Raw genomic sequence first — 21,079 nt, 5'->3', positions numbered from 1 at the left:
TGGAATGTTCCATTTATCGCAGATCAAAACATTTGTATAAACGTATATTAAATCTATCAAAATAGTATTTTTTAAAGAAAATCGGCCTGTCTTCAACATTATGATGCTGTACTCGAGCTGTTCAACCGGTTTTCAGCTATTAAAAACAATTATCGTAGGAGGAGATAGGAAAATGCGAAGCATCCTTGCATTATTGTCTGCGGGTATTTTTCAAGTTAGACATCCATTAGACAGTGTATACCACGACCACGAAACACCCTATTTGGGGCAAATCGTTGAACCTAAATTCGTTTTAATTGTCAATAACTAATTATCTAACTCAATTTAATTAGTAAACATGGTTACATCAGATGGTTAAAATCAGTACCGAAAGTACGAACCAACTTTATATACCATCGACTAAAAATTCTAGAAATAAACTGCGATTTATCGAATTTTGCCCTTACGTAAATTTATATATAGATGAAGATGTATTTTTTGATAATGTATAGGAACGTGCTGAAGGCAGTCGTGGCGTTCCATAATCTTTGTTTTGTTTACAACATTTCGAATGGATCGGAGCAGCAGCAGCAGCAGACGCCAAAGTTCAAGAAACGAAAAAGAGGACTCGGATAAAGAATTTCTTGGTATTTTATTATAATTTAATAATATATAGGGATACTGAACCAACCAGCTTAAGCCTATCCTAATAAATAGCCTATTTGAGGTATAGCTAGTCTCTAGTCTATAGGCCTAGCCTACCTACTAGGTTTCGATCCAAGTCGGCCCTAAACCGTCTCGGCCAAAGTCAAGTCGGCCCCAAGTCAAGTCGGCCTCAAGTCAACTCGGCCGCAAGTCAACTCGGCCTCACGTCAACTCGGCCAAAAAATAATCGGTCAACTCGGCCCATTAAAGTATGGAACGCAAAAAGTGCAAATAAAGGGGATTGATAAAATAATATTTCTTCACAATTTTTTAACTATGAATAATTCTGACTTTTAATGAATAATTGAATATTATTATTTAGACAATAATATATTTAGCAAAAAAAATAGGAATGATTTCACCAACTTTCCTTTATTTACGTTTAATAACATTTCGTAGCTGAGCCTCCCTGTAGTGCGTTTGCCAGCTTTTTCGATATCTACAACTGCTACGTGTTTTCGCTGACCGGGGGATTCCCCTTTTTTTAAAACGCAAATCATGCACAAAAACGATGTACGATCATTTTTTCTATGGCCAAATGGTGGAACGTAGGCCTCCGTCTTTGATTTCCTAAAATACGGTACCTGCACGTGTTTTTTGTAACACGCGGGTACTTCTATTCATATCGGCAATGAGTTCATTTTTTTATATGATATTATATTTTTTATTTCTTCATTTTTTTAAAAACGTGGATACTAAGAATCGTAATAATATTAAGCACTTTTTGCGTTCCATACTTTATTGTGGCCGAGTTGACCGATTAGTTTTTGGCCGAGTTGACGTGAGGCCGAGTTGACTTGAGGCCGAGTTGACTTGAGGCCGAGTTGACTTGGGGCCGACTTGACGTGGGGCCGACTTGACTTTGGCCGAGACGGTTTGGGGCCGACTTGACCTGCACCCTACCTACTATGGTATCGGATCATCTCGGTCGCGTTTCATTTCGGTCGCGCTTCCGGGAAATCGAACCGGCGATTTCTATGGAACGCCGCTCAATGCAGTACTGTACACTGTAAGCTCTAATTAAAGATCGAAGTGTAGTCTCTTTTTAGGTGTTTATTTAAAAATGATTTTATATAATAATCATTATATTTAAATAAAATTGTAAAAACAGTATGTTATTAATATTAGTTTAACTTTTTTTTAAATGTTTTTAGGCCTATAAGCAATATATTTTGATATATTTTGTAAATATTCTATTTGTTTCTGACGGGAAAAATAACATACAAACTCACTTTACACTTTTGTCAATGATCATTCAATCTTTTTATTTTTAAAACAAAAACATATACACAAATATTTACATATATTTAAAAACAAAACATAGATACGTTAATGTAATGCAAAACAACCTCGATTCACACTGTTTTTCAATTCAATCCTTTAATTTTTAAAACAAAAACGCATATACAAATGTTTACATTCATCATTCAAATTGAAACCTTTTTATTTACAATACATCTACAAACGTTATTTAATGTATCTATGTATTTACTGTTTTTTTTATTAACAATGTTCACCTCTATTTACATCTACAGACGTTATTTAATTTATCTATTTATTTACATCTATCTCATCTACAAATCACGAACATCATTTGATATAACGCGCGATCCAGCTTAAGGAGCGATCTCTCTGATCGTTGGCCTGCGCGATACTCGTCCCAGAGGCGTAAGAGCGTTCTAGTTGCACGTCGGTAAGCTTGTCGCTGAAGCCGGTCAACATCTTCGCGATGAACTAATTCCATTGTGATGTGAACATTCTGACTCTCTTCATGCAGCAGCCCGATTAAGAGGTAGAGTTGAAGTATTTGCAACACTCTTAATAAACAGGGATTATATTAGGCATAATGACATAATGCGACACGTCAATGCATTATGCTTTAAAAAAATGTTACATTACATACATAATCGTAATAATATCTTTCAGTGCAATATAGTGTATAAAAAAGCTCAGTAAAGTCTCTCACTGATTTTAACTGGCACCAAACAAATATTCCCAATTTACTCATTCATAATTATTAACCTATTAGAGTCGTCTTCGTAAGCTACTTGTTGTGTCCTTAAAATATAGATAAAAATCGTTACAAATGCAAACAGGTTTATAAATAAATAATAAACTGCTACACGTACCGAGTGCTGAAAGAGAGTTAAATCGGACAGTTAAGTCTCAATCCTACAATAGCATCCATTTTCGTATGCTTTATGCATAATTGACGCGCCATACACCACGATCGGTATTGTTGAAAATTGACCTTAATTGACACGCGACTGAAATGAAACGCGACCGAGATGATCGTAATTCCCTACTATAGTAGAGTAGCCTAGCTAGGCCGGAGTATGGTCGAAGCGGCCGCCAACCAAAGCGGCCGCCAGTTTAATATCGTCATTTGTATGGAACGCCATGTGCGCTTTAATCTTTGATTATCGTTGTCAACACCATGGCCTATGGCGAGTTGAGTTACAGCTATCAAATCTTTATATTTCTATAATAATTAAGTTTGCCTGCCGATAAATCAATGTATATTTTATTTGTATTTACTATTAGTATTAACTATCGAAATATATTTTGCCGAACCTTTATATCTCGTTTTACATACTATTGAATCCTTATACAGTATTGCATTAATAATTTACGTACGGTATTGCCGAATCTTGATATCTCATTTGACATATGTACTATCGAATCTTTATACAGTATTGCAATAACAATTTACGTACGGTATTGCCGAATATTTATATCTTGTTTACAATACATATTATCGAATCTTTATACAGTATTGCAATAATAATTTACGTACGGTATTGCTGAATCTTGATATCTCATTTGACATATGTACTATTGAATCGTTATACAGTATTGCAATAATAATTTACGTACGGTATTGCCGAATCTTTATATCTCATTTTTACATACTATCAAATCTTTATACAGTATTGCGTTAATAATTTACGTACGGTATTGCCGAATCTTTATATCTCGTTCACATACTATTGAATCTTTATACAGCATTGCATTAATAATTTACGTATGGTATTGCCGAATCTTTATACAGTATCTCATTTTTACATACTATCGAATCTTTATACAGTATTGCATTAATAATTTACGTACGGTATTGCCGAATCTTGATATCTCATTTACAGACTTAATCGAATCTTTATACAGTATTGCATTAATAATTTACGTACGGTATTGCCGAATATTTATATCTTGTTTACATACTATCGAATCTTTATACAGTATTGCAATAATAATTTACGTACGGTATTGCCGAATATTTATATCTCATTTACATACTGTACTATCGAATCTTGGTTTTTATTATTAGTAATAGGGTGTGTTATACATTTAAGTGTTATTCCATTGTAATACATTGTTTGTGTTTTCAATAAAGCAACATGGGACGCGCACCTAATGTGCAGCAGCACTATTGCTGGCCGTCAGTCGAGTTATTAGCAGAAATTCGCGTAATTAATTACCGTATCAAACAGACACTTTCATCTTATTTTAGTATTTAAAACTCATTTTCAATTGATCAATATTTAAATATCTGAAGTAATAAAATAGTGTAGGATATTAAATAAATTTCTGTCATCATGTTATTGTAATTAAATTATGATTGCGAACACTTCTAGTTACTTTACTAATTAATTAATATACAATAACAAATATTTTTAATTATTAATATATTTATATATTTTGATATACTTTATTGATTGGTTTATTTATATATAATTCTTAATAATTGGCTTATTATTATATTATATTAATATACAAATACAATATAAACACCACAATGTATTTTATAGACTTTATTAAACATATGTATATCATTTAGAACAGTTAAAATAAGTAATCATCGATTCGCCATTTCGTTTAAAAGAACGTACGCGTATCACATTCAATCTGTAAAAAAAAAGAGAATAAATTACATAATAATGTAGATTGTTATTTACGTCCGAGGTAAAGAAAACCTGTCGAAACAATGACAATCAAAGATTACAAAACAACGACAATCAAAGCGCACACGGCGTTCCATATGTATTACCGTTATTGAACTAGCGGCCGCTTTAGTTGGCGGCCGCTTCGACCGTAATCCGTGTTAATTAGGCCTAGGGGAAAATTATGATAAAATCAGAAAAAAATCTAATTAACCTTTTTAATTAAAATCTTAATTTACGCAAGAAAAGCACGTTGACACTAGCACTAGGAATGAAAAATGATGAAATGTGGCACATTATTTTATATAACACAAAAGAGGATCGATCCACAAAAGACTATTGGGCCCAACGCTAAGACGATCGGGACCAACTGGTAAGACGATCGGGCCCAAAGTGGTTCTGAAAACACTGGACAATCGGGCCCAACTGGTAAGACGATCAAGGCCCACGTTTTCTGGGCCCGATCGACCGTGGTCCCGATCGTCTGTTCCCCGGGAGTATGGCATAGGCTATAGCAGCTAGCGATCCAGGACAGACGGGTCATACTAATCTACGCCCGGTAGGATCCGGTAGGACTTTATGAAGTGAAATGTTATCAAGTATATGCTAAAATTATATTTAATGTTATTGTGATATTTAATTGTACGGATTAGGCCTATACATTTTTAACGTGAAAAATGTCAAAATACTGATTAGGGGCCTAAGGTTAGTTCTGAAACTGAAGACCGCCCTCTGTGATAAATGACGTTTTTTGGCCTGGGTCGGGTGCAGGTGGTCAAGTCGGCCCCAAACCGTCTCGGCCAAAGTCAAGTCGGCCCCACGTCAAGTCGGCCCCACGTCAACTCGGCCTCAAGTCAACTCGGCCTCACGTCAATTCGGCCTCACGTCAACTCGGCCAAAAACTAATCGGTCAACTCGGCCACAATAAAGTATGGAACGCAAAAAGTGCTTAATATTATTATGATTCTTACTATCCACGCTTTAAAAAAAATGAAGAAATAAAAAATATAATATAATTAAATAATATCATATAAAAAAATGAACTCATTTCCGATATGAATAGAAGTACCCGCGCGTTACAAAAACACGTGCAGGTACCGCATTTTAGTAAATCAAAAAAGGGGGAATCCCCCGGTCAGCGAAAACACGTAGCAGTTGTAGATATCGAAAAAGCTGCCAAAGGCGCAGGGAGGCGCAGCTACGAATTGTTTTCAATTGTGCGATTGGAAATTTTATTAAACGTAAATAAATAAAAGTTGGTGAAATCATTCCTATTTTTTTTGCTAAATATATTGTCTAATTATTCATAGTTAAAAAATTGTGAAGAAATATTATTTTATCAATCCCCTTCATTTGCACTTTTTGCGTTCCATACTATAACGGGGCCGAGTTGACCGATTATTTTTTGGTCGAGTTGACGTGAGGCCGAGTTGACTTGGGGCCAACTTGACTTGGGGCCAACTTGATGTTGTGTGAGGTTTTTTCTGGTCAAAGCATAAATTCAATGTGTATTGTCCCCAAAAACATCAAAAAATAAAGATTTGTAAAAAAAATCTTTGAACAATTTTGAAAAAGTTAAATACTTCTGTAGAAAATCAAATAAAAAAAGAATGTTTTTATTTATATGAATATATAAAAAGATAAATGGTTAAAATTGAACAAAAAAACCATTGAATTCCAGTCCATTTTTTTTGTTAATTACAGTTTTTTCAGGTAAATAATTTTGTTTAGATCCACTTTTTGAATACTATTATGTGACAATAGCATATTCAACAAAAACATTTAAAAAATTATTTTTTCAGGGGGAAAATATATCTTTATGATTTTACTGATTTTAACTTGTTTCTGGATTAGAAAAAAAAAATGTATAGAAGTTGAATTTCCACAAGCCTACCAGGTGTAGATTAGTACTGTATGACCGGCACAGACAGTGTTTATCGTGTCTTCGCTTTATAGAGTAAACTTACTTGGAGAAATATATCAAAGGTCTAGTCCTTAATAAATATAAAGTCTACCTAGCTATAAAACGACAAGAATTATTTTAATTATTGACTTCATACTTGGATTCCTGTTTCTGAATATTAAGTAGTATTAGTAATGTAGGCCTACTACAAAGATTTAAAACAAAAGCACTAGGCCTACTCCTAGTACTAAATGTTTTCAATATGTTTATTATATTGTAGAAAAAAATGGTGTAACAAAACAGATGAGATATGCATTAACAAAGCTGGTAGAAAATCAACCTGAAGATGCTTTGGGATTTCTTGCTCAACAGTAAGTAAAGTAAACTGAATCTCCTAATCTTACTAAATATATTGTTATCATATTTTGTATATTTGACCTTAATCTTGAAATAATTTCATAATTATTTGATTGATCTTCTCCTTTCACTGTATTGTAGCTTTGAAAACATGGATCACAAATCCAACCGCATTAGACGTGCCTATCAGGAGTTGACATTATCTCACTACAGTCGAGTTACATTTGAGAGTAATGTTATCGCGGCTTATGACATTTTGTATCCAAGCACAGGTATGTTGATATTTGATACAGCCAGCATTTTATCTCAAACCTATAAATGTTGTAATTAAAAAAATTTGAATGACATATTTTTTATGAGAATTTTGTTTAAAAACTGCCTTTTTTATAAAGTAAAGTATAGCAGCTAGCGGATTAAACCACTTTATAGGTTCTACTAGCATTTTGCAAATTATAAACTAAGCACTAAGACTGTTTATATTTAGACCTCTTTTTACCACATTGCCTATTGTCTTTATGCATGACAACTTATATCATTTTAGCATTAGCCTACTTACACACTACCTTATTGCAATTCCAACAAAATGTAATCTTATATGAGGGTGACTCTTATTTATAATGTTTTACATTTTGCTTTTCCTTAGCTCAGAAGAAGGGAAAAATGTTTTCTGGAACTGCCTTTCATGATTTGCTGAGCATGATTTGCAAGTATGTCACTATTCTGCTAACATAATTTTTTTACAAAGGTTAAAGATAATGTTTAACTGGGACACTATGTAACATAGCAAAGTTACAACTGGTAAATCCGGATAGTCACTTCCATAAATATCCGTTGTAAGCAATGCTACGTGGAACCATTGTAAATATGTTACACAGTGTACGGTACCAGATAAAACACTGTATTAGTTTAGCTTTACTTAGATTTATCTTACGACACAGTGCTAACAGCATCTTTGATTTGTCCTATGTGATATTTTAAATGAGTTTTTTTTTTTAATTTACTACATGGCACCTTTCTTTAGAGATGTTCCAAGTGTGCAAATTGAGAAGTTGATCAAGAAGATCTGTTGTCGTGATTATGAGGTGGTCTCTTTTCAGATCTTTCATTCTGGAGTGCTTGCATGTTTTGTATTCACTGGTAAGTTTTCATCGTTCATTTTGATTAAGTTAATACTGTATATTTTTAATTAATTGTCGCTAATGGCATGCTTCTAATTCTTGAATAAATAATATACAGAATCTCTTTAAAATGTTTTAGAATACATTAGTGAAACTACAAATCTGTATAAGGTCATGGACATTAATGCAAGCAACTCGGCCAACCGCTGTTTATGCACGAGTGCACTTAAACAACTAGCATGTTCCCTCGCCATTCCTTCATCTACACAAACATAGTACGTATTTTGTTCTTAATTTTACTTCTTGACTTTTACAGGATAAGAATTACTGTTTTCTATTTTTTTTTACAAATGTTCTTATTTTGAAATTTCCTACTGTAATTCTCTAAACTGGTGAACAATTGTCTGAATGTGTTTTTACATTTTTTATTGTAATACTAGTGTGCTAGAGGCAGGATCTATGCTGGGATCAAAAGAATTAGAGAAAGCCATGAATAGTGTAAGTACTGAGTGTAACTGTTTCTTCAAGTTAATGATCCCGATTATAAAATAGGCCCAGGACCAAAAAATAATATCCTATTAGGATAATATTTTTTGAATTATTTTGAAACTTAACCTACAGTTCTATCTTTTATAAATTATATTTTCTCAAAATTTGGAAATAAGAAGTCTTTGGTGCATGCAAGTATGTGTATTGAACTCGCCCTTTTAAAAGAAAGTAATTGTTTTTAAACAAACCTTGTACATGTACCTAATGTTTGCCATCCAATTATTATTCATTGAGGGCATAGTGAATTAATAATTTACCGTCATAACTTTTTTTTAGGCAATATATTTAGGAAAAGATCAAGGATCTATAATGAAGCTGGAAGAGTTTGTTGATAAGTCTGCTTCAGTATACATTGATAATGTAAGTTAATTTTGGAATATGCAAAAAAAAATAAAATATGCACAAATTGAAAGCAGTAAAAAATAATGTACAGGTACTTCTTAAATCCTATAAATATTATATTTTTTCTTCACAGATAAAACCACTTCGATAATTAAAGCTTATGTAACTGACCGGCAATGTTATCATTGAATATGTTCACTGAGATAGGTCTGAGAGGTGTCTTCATATTTTCTTTAAACTTGCTAAATGACTTAACAAGCTGGTCCAACATTGATTTAGTTACGGCTTACAGTATTATTTTATTTTTTATTTTATTCAGTTGTCAACCAACAGCGATGAAACCGCCACTAACAGGTTGAATCTAAACATAATAAACTATAAAATATATTCAAATAAACAACAAAAACATAAACAAAGATCACAACATTAAAGACATTTAACAATTTTACCCTTAAATACATTTAAACTATCATAAAATAAATCAATATCCAAACAAGTAACAAGTAACCTATTAAATAAAATACCTCGTTTTGTGCATTCAACACGACCACAAGGAACGTGAAGCAAACACTTGCTGCGAGTACGAGTTGGTGTATTCAACTTAAACAAAGCAACAAGAGGACAATCATAAACGGAATTGAATGAGTTGTATAAAAAAACCATATTAAAAACAACTCTACGATTTTCAAGAGAAAAAAGAGAAACATAAAAATTAGGACAAGTGCGAGTAAGGAATCTAATGAATTTGTTCTGAACATTATAAATACGCTGAGATTGAGTACAAGAAATTGAATTAAAAATGACTGAACAGTATTCCAGGTGGGGGCGCACGACTGAACGGTACAATGATATTAATGCTCCACCATTGCCCATGAATCTACAGTTCCTCCATAACAAACCCAGCATTCTATTTGCCTTAGATACAACATAATTAACATGTAAACAAACATTTAACTTACTATCAATTAAAACTCCTAAATCCCTTTGAGAATTAACACAATCTAATTCCTGATCATTCAACTTGTATTTGGTTATAATAGGCTTTGTTTTCAGAGTGATACACAAAGATTTACATTTGCTTATTTTTAAAGAAAGTTTCCATGTCTCAGCCCATCCCACAAGAGAATCCAGATCCTCTTGCAGCAGATGAGCGTCGTCAGGTGAAGAGATACATATGCCCATCAATATTTTAGGTCATGTTAATTGAGTGAAAAAAATATTTCACATTAATTCAGACACCTTTTTAGATCACTAATATTTTTGTTTTAAAGATACAATAATCATTGCTCAATAATTACATTATTTATGTTTACATTCATTAGTTACATATTTATACTAAATAAATAAATGAATTATTTATTAGTATTGACACTAAGCCTAGTTTTGAAAATGTATTATGATGTTTTAAATTGTAAACAACTTCAATTATGTTATGATAAAAATAAAAAATGCATTAAAGCATACTCCTCTTCGGGCACCTTGCCTGACTTAACTTTAGGCCTCTGGCCAATAGTATTTTTTTTATATTAATTTTGTATAATTAAGCAATTATGGTCACAAATAAAAAATTAGTTAATGTTCTTTAAATGTATCCCAAAAATTATATGTATAATAAATATATTTTTATTAATGCTTTGTGGGTCCTGTGAATGGAGCAATAATGCGAATATATGGATATACTGAAATAATAATTTATTGGGTTGAGTAAAACATGACCTTCAACCTACTAGAAATAATTAATTTTACCATTTCCAGTAAATCCAGTTTGAAACAAGGCTTAACATTTTCCTACTAAATTTAGCTAAAAGTGTAGGTTTGTATTTTAAAAATTAGGCCTACATACCATTACAAATGAAGTGTTTGTTCTTGATTTGTGGTAAGCATTACATCAAACTAAAAATATTAGTATTTATGTATATTTTTATATTGTTTCATGAGAATTTCGAATAAAGTCAATACATCAATCTTATGAATATTTGAGGCTATCAATTTACAGTTTTCTTACCAGAATAATAAAAAGCAAAAAAAGAAATTGTATTATACTGGTTGAATATTGATGGAATAAATGTCAATGAATAATTCTTGGTCCTCTTTTCTTCATTCTTTGTTAATGTTGGTTGTTACAGAATCCAATCCAATGTATTTCTTTTCTTTGTATTATTTATCATATGGACAGTTTGTCTAAAATAAAAATTGAAATTGAAACAAAATAGGAGCCAGTCAATTTGCCTCCTGATTAACTTAAAATAGAAAAAGCTGACGCGTTTGTTAACGCGTTTTTGGAGTTACACCCTGGAACAACTTGCTCGAGCACCATGCGCCCTCTTGTGTTCTTGTGAATTTTCAGAGAGAAGAAATCGAGGAAGTATTGCTTCTAAAATGGCAGAAAAGAAGGCTTTTAATCGTCTTGCACTTGATCTTGTTCCAGAAAATTATTACCTTGAACTTCAACCAGATCTTGATGCTTTTACATTCAATGGAAAAGAAGTCATAACTGTTGTTGTGAGTGTTTAATTTCTAGGCCTAACTTATTTTATTAACTAGGCCTAGGCTAGGCCTAGCTATCCCGGCTAGCCTATAGGGCCTAGGCATACTACTATCTAGCCTAGTCCTAGCCTAGCTAGGCAATAGCGTAGGGGCCTAGGCCCTAGGCCCTAATACTACACTAGCCTGGAAATCTACTAGCCTCTAGGGCGGCCTAGGCTTGGGTCTAGTGTAGTAGTAACCTGGCTAGGACAGGCATATCCCCAGGCTCACTCGGCAAATAGCCAGGCATCTTATGGTAATATGATAATAAATAAATTTGATAATTATATATGTGATAATAAATAATTTGGGCCTTAATATAATATAATTAGTAGGCTATAAGGGCCTAGTCTAGCCTATATATAAGATAACACAAAATAGAATTTAGTTAGTCACTAAATAAATGTGCAAGGATACATTTTTTTTATTTTATTCAGGTAAAGAATGAAACATCAATAGTTACCTTAAATTCTGTGGATATAAAAATCTCAAGTGTAATCTTCAAGGCAGGTGGAAATGGTAAGAAACTGAAAAAAGTTGTTAAAATATGGTTACGTTAAATAAAAAAACTACAGTAAGCTTGCTTATAACCAATTTTATATTATAATAATATTAGATATTATACCAAGTGCAATAACTCCAAGGGTGGATGATGAGACAGTCACCTTTGAATTTCCAAGCAATTTGCCACCTGGACCTGCAGAAATTCATCTTCAATATGTTGGTGAATTAAATGATAAGATGAAGGGGTTCTATCGAAGCAAGTATCAAGTTGATGGGGAAGATAGAGTTTGTGCTGTTACTCAATTTGAGGTACTTGCTTACTCTCTAATCTCATACCATATATAATTCTATTTTGTTTTTTAGAATAAATCATTCAATTTCATTTAACCATATTTCATATTAAAAGTGCTTCATGTTTTTGTAGGCTACTGATGCACGCCGTGCCTTCATTTGTTGGGATGAGCCAGCAGTAAAAGCAACTTTTGATATCAAACTTATAGTACCGAAAAGCAAGGTTGCCCTATCAAACATGGTGAGTTTTACATTGATGTTAAAATAAAACGCTTTCCAATTTTGTGTTATGAAAAGGTTAATTGAATTCCTATGTATTTTGTAATATTGTTACCTCTTTCAGAATGTCATAGAGGATAAAGCACTCTCCACCGATGCAAATTTGAGAGAAGTAACATTTGCTCGAACACCAATTATGTCCACATATCTGCTAGCGTTCATAGTGGGTGACTTTGATTATGTAGAAAATACTACGTCAGATGGTGTATTGGTGCGAGTCTATACACCAGTGAATAAGAAAGAACAGGGCGACTTTGCATTGCAGGTAGGGGAAAAATTTCCAAGAGTATTTTTATATTTTCTTTGTTTTACCCAGATATTGGCTAAAATGTGTTGTATATAGATATACAGGTACAGACCAAGATGTCTAATACTCAATGTGTTCAGTCTCTTTACACATTTTACCAAAAAGTATATCAAGACTATCTTTCTTTACAGGTTGCAGTAAAGACACTTCCTTTTTACAATAACTATTTTGGAATTGCTTATCCACTTCCAAAAATGGATCTGATTGCTATACCCGACTTCGCTGCAGGTGCCATGGAAAACTGGGGACTAGTCACCTACAGGTAGGAAAGAATAATATAAAAAATTCAATTATATAAAGTACAAAATGAAATCAGAATAGGGCAAACCAATTACTCAACTCTCTAACGTAAAGCTACTCCACATATAAGGACTCCAATGAGAAATCACAAATCTAAAGATACTAACCCACTATTTGAAAGCTGACCTTTAGTGCACAATGAAATCTGATGTGCAATATAGTATGAGATAATTAATATTATAATTAAAAACTTTCTCTCTTTTAGAGAAACTGCTTTGTTAATAGATCCAAAGAACTCATCCTCATCTGCCAAGCAGTGGGTTGCTTTAGTTGTTGGTAATTATTATTACATTTTTTTTTCTTGCATACCAAACTAACATTATTTGAATGTAAACGCATTACTTCTTATTAAACAATCTTTATTAGTATGCGACACAGCTTTTCGTTATCGCATCCTTGTAAACTTTTTGATTTTAATATTTTCAATATAGGACATGAAATTGCTCATCAATGGTTTGGAAACCTTGTAACTATGGTAATTATTTTTTCTTATGATAATATATATAAAAAAAACTATGGCTACATATTTATAAACATTTATTGATATTCTTTTTCTTCAAATGGTCTTACGACAACAGACAATTAAGATCCCTGTAACAATGTAAATAATTATATTGCTGAATAAATGTGACTGAATATTGATAAATGCAATATACTTGATTGAATACTGTGTTCGTTTTAGGAATGGTGGACACATCTATGGTTGAATGAAGGATTCGCATCCTGGATTGAGTACCTGTGTGTAGACCACTGTTTTCCTGAGTATGACATATGGACGCAGTTTGTTACAACAGATTACACCAGAGCTCTTAATTTAGATGCCCTCAAAAACAGTCATCCAATTGAAGTATGTATTTTATAATATTATCTATTATAATAATGATTCATTGCTGTGAACTTTTATCTGTTGGTGGTAAAAAGGTACAGTAGCAGTATTAAATGTGTCCCTGAATGAAGGTGGGTTGTAGTGTTATAAAGTATATTATATACATATACTGCCCCTTGTTCATTTAACTGAAAACTGTAACCGCATCTCATGTTCTATCTATAAGTTTTGAGTGTTTTTAAATTTATGAGATTCTGAACTTCTTAAACTGGTTTTGAAATGTAGTAAGTACTCTTTTTCAATTAATTTATCTTAATTTGAATCATGTGTAGGTTCCAGTTGGACATCCTGATGAAATTGATGAAATCTTTGATTTGATCTCATACAGCAAAGGCGCATCTATTATCAGAATGTTACATGACTATATAGGAGATGATGTAAGTGATAAATAACTTATTCATAATGCACTTTTTTTTATATTCATGTTAAAAAACAAATCTGCATTGCATTAATTGTTTTAACATGTCACATAAAAAAATAAGTATTTCATTGCATTCAGGACTTCAAAACTGGATTGAATCAGTACCTTACCAAATTCAAATACTCAAATGCATTCACCGAAGATCTTTGGGAGAGTCTAGAAAAAGCATCATCGAAACCAGTTGGACGTATCATGAATGCATGGACAAAAGAGATGGGTTTCCCCGTTCTTAAAGTAACCTCAAAACAAGAAGGTTCATCTCGTGTCTTGACTGTCTCTCAGTCAAAGTTCAATGCAATTCAACCACAATCAGGTATCACATATAAATTTACGTCCAAGCTAATCAGAGTTCACACTCTGGAAATATGTTTGGGTGACTGTAAACCAAATTGTTTCGGCCTAGTGTTGTAATTTTTTAACATTTTTGGCATTGTCTTGCAGGAGAAGAAAAGTTTTGGGAAGTACCAATATCTGTCATAACCAGTGACAATCCTTCAAAAGTGGCTCATAAATTTGTTCTAAGCACAGCTTCAGATTCTGTTACTCTTGATGTTCCAGAAGGAAAATGGGTGAAGGTGAGTAACACCAGACAGTATATGAGAATGTGTACTCTATTCATTGTGAATAGGATGCATTGTGAATAGTATGCATTGTGAATAGTACTCATTGTGAATAGTATTCATTGTGAGAATAGTATTCATTGCGAATAATATTCATTGTGAATAGTACTCATTGTGAACAGTCATTGCAAATAGTATTCATTGCGAATAGTATTTATTGTAAATAGTGCTCATTGTGAATGGTACTCATTGTAAATAGTACTCATTGCGAATAGTACTCATTGTGAATAGTATTCAATGTGAATAGTACTCATTGTGAATAGTATGCATTGTGAATACTATTCATTGTGAAAAAACAGTTTTTATGAAAGAAGGAAGATGGGTGAAGGTGAGTAACACCAGACAGTATATAAGAATGTGTACTCTATTCATTGTGAATAGGATGCATTGTGAATAGTATTCATTGCGAATAGTACTTATTGCGAATAGTCTTTATTGTGAATAGTACTCATTGCGAATAGTACTCATTGCGAATAGTACTCATTGCGAATAGTACTCATTGCGAATAGTACTCATTGCGAATAGTACTCATTGCGAATAGTACTCATTGCGAATAGTACTCATTGCGAATAGTACTCATTGCGAATAGTGCTCATTGCGAATAGTGCTCATTGCGAATAGTGCTCATTGCGAATAGTATTCATTGCGAATAGTATTCATTGTGAATAGTACTCATTGTGAATAGTATTCAGTGTGAATAGTACTCAGTGCGAATAGTACTCATTGCGAATAGTACTCATTGAGAATAGTACTCATTGCGAATAATACTCATTGCGAATATTACTCATTATGAATAGTGCTCATTGCGAATAGTGCTCATTGCGAATAGTGCTCATTGTGAATAGTATTCATTGTGAATAATAGTACTCATTGTGAATAGTATTCAGTGTGAATAGTACTCATTGCGAATAGTACTCATTGCGAATAGTACTCATTGTGAATAGTATTCAGTGTGAATAGTATTCATTGCGAATAGTATTTATTGCGAATAGTATTCATTGCGAATAGTACTTATGGTAAATAGTACTCATTGCGAATAGTACTCATTGTGAATAAAAACAGTTTTTATGAAAGTTTTGTTTTTATCTTAGCTAAATCCAGGTGCAGTTGGTTTTTACCGTGCACATTACTCATCTGAAATGTTGGATGCTTTGATACCAAGTATTAAAGATTGCTCCTTACCTCCAAGAGACAGACTTAATTTGGAAAGCGATCTATTTGCATTGGTAAAGAGAAGTATATATTTAAATTGTTATTTAACTTTATTTTTTAGATAAATTACATATACAGTGTGAGTTAAAGAACTATTATTATGCTGTATATTTAGCTTAATGATTTTTTAACCCACAAAAACAGTATTTTATTATTTTTTTTAAATACACTTGTTTTCAGGCTAAAGCTGGTGCAGCCAGTACGGTTGATGCGTTGCGAGTTATGGAAGCCTTTGAGTCTGAGACTAACTACACTGTATGGTGTGATATTGCTTCTAACCTTGGGGCACTTGCTACACTGATAGCCTTCACTGACTACAGTACACTGCTTCAGACCTTTGTCACTAAGTTGTTCTTGAAAACCTACGAAAGACTTGGATGGGAAAAGAAAGAGGGAGAGGGTAAGATCACAGGCAATTGCATAATGGAATAACATGAATAATAACTTTAAAATACAATTTGATAAGATAAAATTTTAATCAAAAGCATCTTTTATATGTTTTTGTTAATAGACTTATTGTAAATCAGATTCCTAAAATGTAAAATATTTACTTTTATGATTAGTAAGTATAGCATGTATTGATATTTGTACAATGCATTTTTGGAATATTTATTGCTTTATCCTAGGACATTTGGATGCCTTGTTAAGAAGTTTAGTTATTCGTATCATGGGACGTAACGGTCATCCGCACGCTGTGGAAGAAGCCAGAAAGCGTTTTAAGGATCATGCCAGTAATGTAAACATTTTGCCCGCTGATCTCAGAGCCCCAGTAAGTACTTATACTACAGTATTACTATTACCCTATTTCCCTATTGTTAATACTAAAGTGAATAATATTTGTCTTGTTTAAATTTCATTTAGGTTTATAATACAGTGCTTGTACATGGAAATGAAGAGGATTTCAATGCAATGTTGGAAGTAAGTGCACAAAAAGTTACACAGGAAGTGTGAAAATAGTTGAAAGTTGGTTAAAACAATTTTTGCAATGCTGTTAATTCCACATTTTTTAATCAAACAATTTATTTGATTATAGTTATTCAATAAGCAAGATCTTCATGAAGAACGTGAGCGTATCATGAGGTCACTAGGAGCAGTCAAAGACCCACAGTTGATTAAGAAGGTCTTGGATTTCGCCATGTCGGTAAGACAATAGAGGACATTACTTGTTAGGCAGGTTAAGGCAGACATATAGTTGTTAATGCACAAAGCGCCATGAGCTCCACATGCACATACCAGATTTCAGACACCAAGGTCGGGAGTCCCAATCCAGTTGCCTAAACATGTTATTTTTGTGTTAAGATGTCACTCTGCTATAAGACCAGTTTTAGATTATTCAACATTTTGTCAAACCTAAATAAATAGAATCAATGGTTTAAAAGATGAATTGACAACAAATATTTGATATACTTACTCATCAAATCAACATTTGTTTGTATGTTGCAGGATAAAGTACGGTCTCAAGATACAGTGTTTGTAATTGTTGGCGTGACTGGTTCCAAAACTGGACGAGAAATGGCATGGCAGTTCCTTCAGGATCGTTGGCCTGAGCTAATTGAACGCTACACTGGCGGATTCCTTATATCAAGACTTGTAAAAGTAAGTAAGCTTGTGAGATTGACCATGGATAAAAGAATAGAAGGATATGCATCAAACGATTTTCCAACGCGCTTGCCTATATTAAGCACTGCTGCCAATCAAACAAACACTCTCATTGAACTCTGTGTCTCTAACCGCGGCCCTCTATAGAACGTAGCCATGTAGAAATCGTATGCGCAGTCTGATTGTTCTATTGACATGTCTGCGTCGATGATTAATTGACATCAACAATATATTGCTGAACAATTCTGTTTTAATTTCATCACAATCGGACTACGAAAAGTTCACTTTTGACGACCGGAAATTTTAAGTATTATTTTTATATTTGAATTATCATATTATCATAAAATTGCGCTAATCTATAGAATATTAAATTATGCATTTGACCATGTATGTTCCTGTGTACTTGCGTACAACAAACGTGTTTTTAATATATGGCTAAGAAGTGGTTTCTTCATAAATCTCCTTAATTATCGATGTGATTATATTTAAATTGTAGTGCCTGGTGATTGGCTAGTGGTTATGTCATTCACATGACATCCAATCACCGGGCCTAATTGAATGAAAACTGCAATCCCTGATCCGAATTGACTGGCTATGTATAGTTGCGATACGTCACCACTGACTCTACTGCTACTCTCTAGCACTCGTTCGTTTTCGCAAGGCAAGCTTAACCATGACAACCTTTCTCCTTGAAGAGCGAGATATACCTCGAAAAGTAGAAATTTTCATTGAACACCCCTCTCCACAAATGGTATAGTCCATGAACTATGCCTCAAGTGAGAGCCTCACCACAAACCACCATCATCATTTCGCAAGACCTCTTGTCTGAGGGGACGGCGGGAGGGCGTTTATCCAGGTAAGCTAGCACTCATAGACTACCAACACCACTGTTGGTTTGTGTAGTCTATTTCGTGCCTAGCTTACCTGGATAAACCGACAATAGCTAGTGTAGCACCGGATTAGATACTAGTCGGCGGTGGGAGACAAGTTACAACGAGCTTTGTGTATCCATTACCTTCAGCTCTGCTGTGGCTACTGGTGTGATGTTTGTGGAGATAACGAAGGGGCGAGAATGTTGACTGTGTTCGCCACCTAGCTGGCACTACCTGTATACAACACCTATGCAACCACATGCAACTGATGCATGTGAATTGATAGTGGAGGTGTGACTGATGAAGTGCATTCTCAATTTTCAGTTCTATATATGGAACTGAGAGGAGAGGACAATACAGAGGGCATGTCCCTCTGTTATGCTCTCACTGTTGCATGATGGCCTACAGAACTGCCGGAGACAGAGCATCCGAGACTGTAGAAGCCGCAGGGGGTGCAGGCATAGAGAGAGGAGTATCATCATGTACGAGTGTAGGATGATGAACACAGTCAGCAATTCGCGAGCAATCAAGCATCTTGCTAGGAAGTCTCTCCTAATACTAGCCAGATAAAATGCCACTCAAACCAGATGTTAGGAGGGAGAGTGCAACTCGCGTCAGCATTCATGCAGTTTCATTGTTAACAGAATGCTAAGAGGCGAGAAGAGAATATAGATCACATTGTAGCTACTACACTTAAGATTGGCCTACCAATAGGCCTACCTAGGCCTATATCAATGTCGGGCATTGTCTGCAAATCACAGGGTTTACTAGTAAGCCTATAAGGCCTGGGCCTAGTATCTTGCTGATTTTGTAATTTTACATGTAATTACATTTATTAATAATCTTGTAATATTTCTTGGAGATTGTTTAATTTGAATTCAGAAAAGTTATAATAAATTCGTCTTATAAAGTTTTGTCGCCATAGCAGCTAGCGCTTAAAATATAAAATATTAATCATGCGCGCGAAAGCATAGCCAACAAGGTTAAAGGTTGTTGAGCATGTGCAGTAAACAATATATTAGGCACGCAACCGTTTTGTTGTCAACGACGGTTATTTTGTCACATTGTGAGCGGTCCGCGCTCTGTAGGCTAGAGTCATGGAAGCTTTGATCTCAAACTGATGCATATCCTTCTATTCCTTAATCCATGGATTGACTTAAGCTAAATGTGGATTTAATTGCAATAGAGAATACATGTCAATTTTGATGTTACAATTTCATTCCAGTGTACTACTGAGGGATTCGTAACCGAGGAGAAAGCGCAAGAAATTGAGACATTTTTCAAAGAGCATCCTGCTCCAGCAGCTGCGAGAACCGTCCGACAATCGTTGGAGAATATTCGACTGCATGTTTCGTGGTTGAGCCGTGAAGGGGGTGCCATCAAGGAATGGCTCAAAAGCAAAGTTTATTGAGAAATTAAGGAAAGTAAATTTGCAATCTATTCTGAAATATACAGATTAATGTTCTACTTAGAAAGTTAAATAATTGTCTTACTTCTCACTTCATTCATTTTATATACTATATATTGCATCTTTACAACCAATTCACAATTTATGCAAAGTGAAAAATTTTTATCAAAGAGCTCAATAATTATTTTGATACGATTGTTGACTGAACTTCAATCAAGTGCTTCAATACAGGAAAACGATTTTATACTAGATGAAATCAATGAATATTTGTTTGTGTGAGATAATACATGGATATGGATGCATAGAATATATTGAAATTCTTGTTTAAAGAAATTAAGTCATTTATTATATGTTTTCAAGTAATGTCATTGATGGCCCACAAATGGACTTTTGTATGAAGAGCCTGTTTTTATATATCCAGCATCATTTTAAGACCACCATCAATTAAAACCCACATGTTTATTCATCAGACATTCCTTATAATGTATGTTGTTAGCATCACTTAACCAAATTTGTTTTTAAGTGAATGCTTTCGACACAGTGTCATTTGTAATGTGTAACTTCTATTATGAAAATAAAATAAGTAGTAGCAGAGAAACAAGGCGTTATTGTTACTATTATGTTTCTTCATCAATATTTGATAGCCAAGTCATGGTAGTCACAATGCAGTGCTTGAATATCCCTTGGGTGTAATTCCATTTAAAATGCTTTGGCTGATATGCACATTCATATACTATAAATCTTAAATTTATTTTTGTGCTTTGAAGTCCAAGAGTGCCAACAGGATTCAATACTACCATGCTTCATTCAACATGTTGATTATATTTACTAAAGGACAGTGGGCAAATAAGTACAAAACATAGTGTATTTTGTTTAACAGTAACTTTATTCAACAGTAACTTTATTCATTTAACTATAAAACAACTCAACAAGAGTGACAGAAACAGCCAACATGAAATA

General features: G+C 33.6%; 2 protein-coding genes across 2 annotated transcripts; both read left to right on the top strand.

Annotated features, from left to right (window-relative positions):
• The first annotated feature begins 550 nt into the window (after positions 1-550).
• LOC140039673 (tubulin polyglutamylase complex subunit 1-like) lies at positions 551-11,003 on the top strand. The gene is made up of 9 exons (XM_072085289.1): positions 551-626; positions 6,809-6,899; positions 7,027-7,157; positions 7,529-7,592; positions 7,907-8,022; positions 8,143-8,278; positions 8,444-8,501; positions 8,829-8,912; positions 9,028-11,003. Exons 1-9 carry the CDS (start codon positions 551-553, stop codon positions 9,043-9,045), a joined length of 774 nt encoding a protein of 257 aa, XP_071941390.1. The 3' UTR covers positions 9,046-11,003.
• A 236-nt stretch (positions 11,004-11,239) lies between these two features.
• LOC140040463 (puromycin-sensitive aminopeptidase-like) lies at positions 11,240-21,042 on the top strand. Its single transcript, XM_072086432.1, has 19 exons — positions 11,240-11,396; positions 11,858-11,939; positions 12,037-12,233; positions 12,349-12,456; positions 12,559-12,759; positions 12,933-13,063; positions 13,307-13,377; positions 13,533-13,576; positions 13,784-13,948; positions 14,260-14,364; positions 14,487-14,721; positions 14,850-14,983; positions 16,120-16,254; positions 16,421-16,640; positions 16,867-17,009; positions 17,102-17,158; positions 17,274-17,381; positions 17,684-17,836; positions 19,937-21,042. The coding sequence occupies exons 1-19, from the start codon at positions 11,274-11,276 to the stop codon at positions 20,120-20,122; spliced, it is 2,598 nt and encodes an 865-aa protein (XP_071942533.1). The 5' UTR covers positions 11,240-11,273; the 3' UTR covers positions 20,123-21,042.
• Positions 21,043-21,079: the final 37 nt, after the last annotated feature.

The sequence above is a fragment of the Antedon mediterranea genome, chromosome 2, assembly GCF_964355755.1.
Source record: "Antedon mediterranea chromosome 2, ecAntMedi1.1, whole genome shotgun sequence".
NCBI lineage: Eukaryota > Metazoa > Echinodermata > Crinoidea > Comatulida > Antedonidae > Antedon > Antedon mediterranea.
The sequence above is the reverse complement of the archived record's forward strand: the minus strand, read 5'-3'. Positions and strand labels throughout refer to the sequence as shown.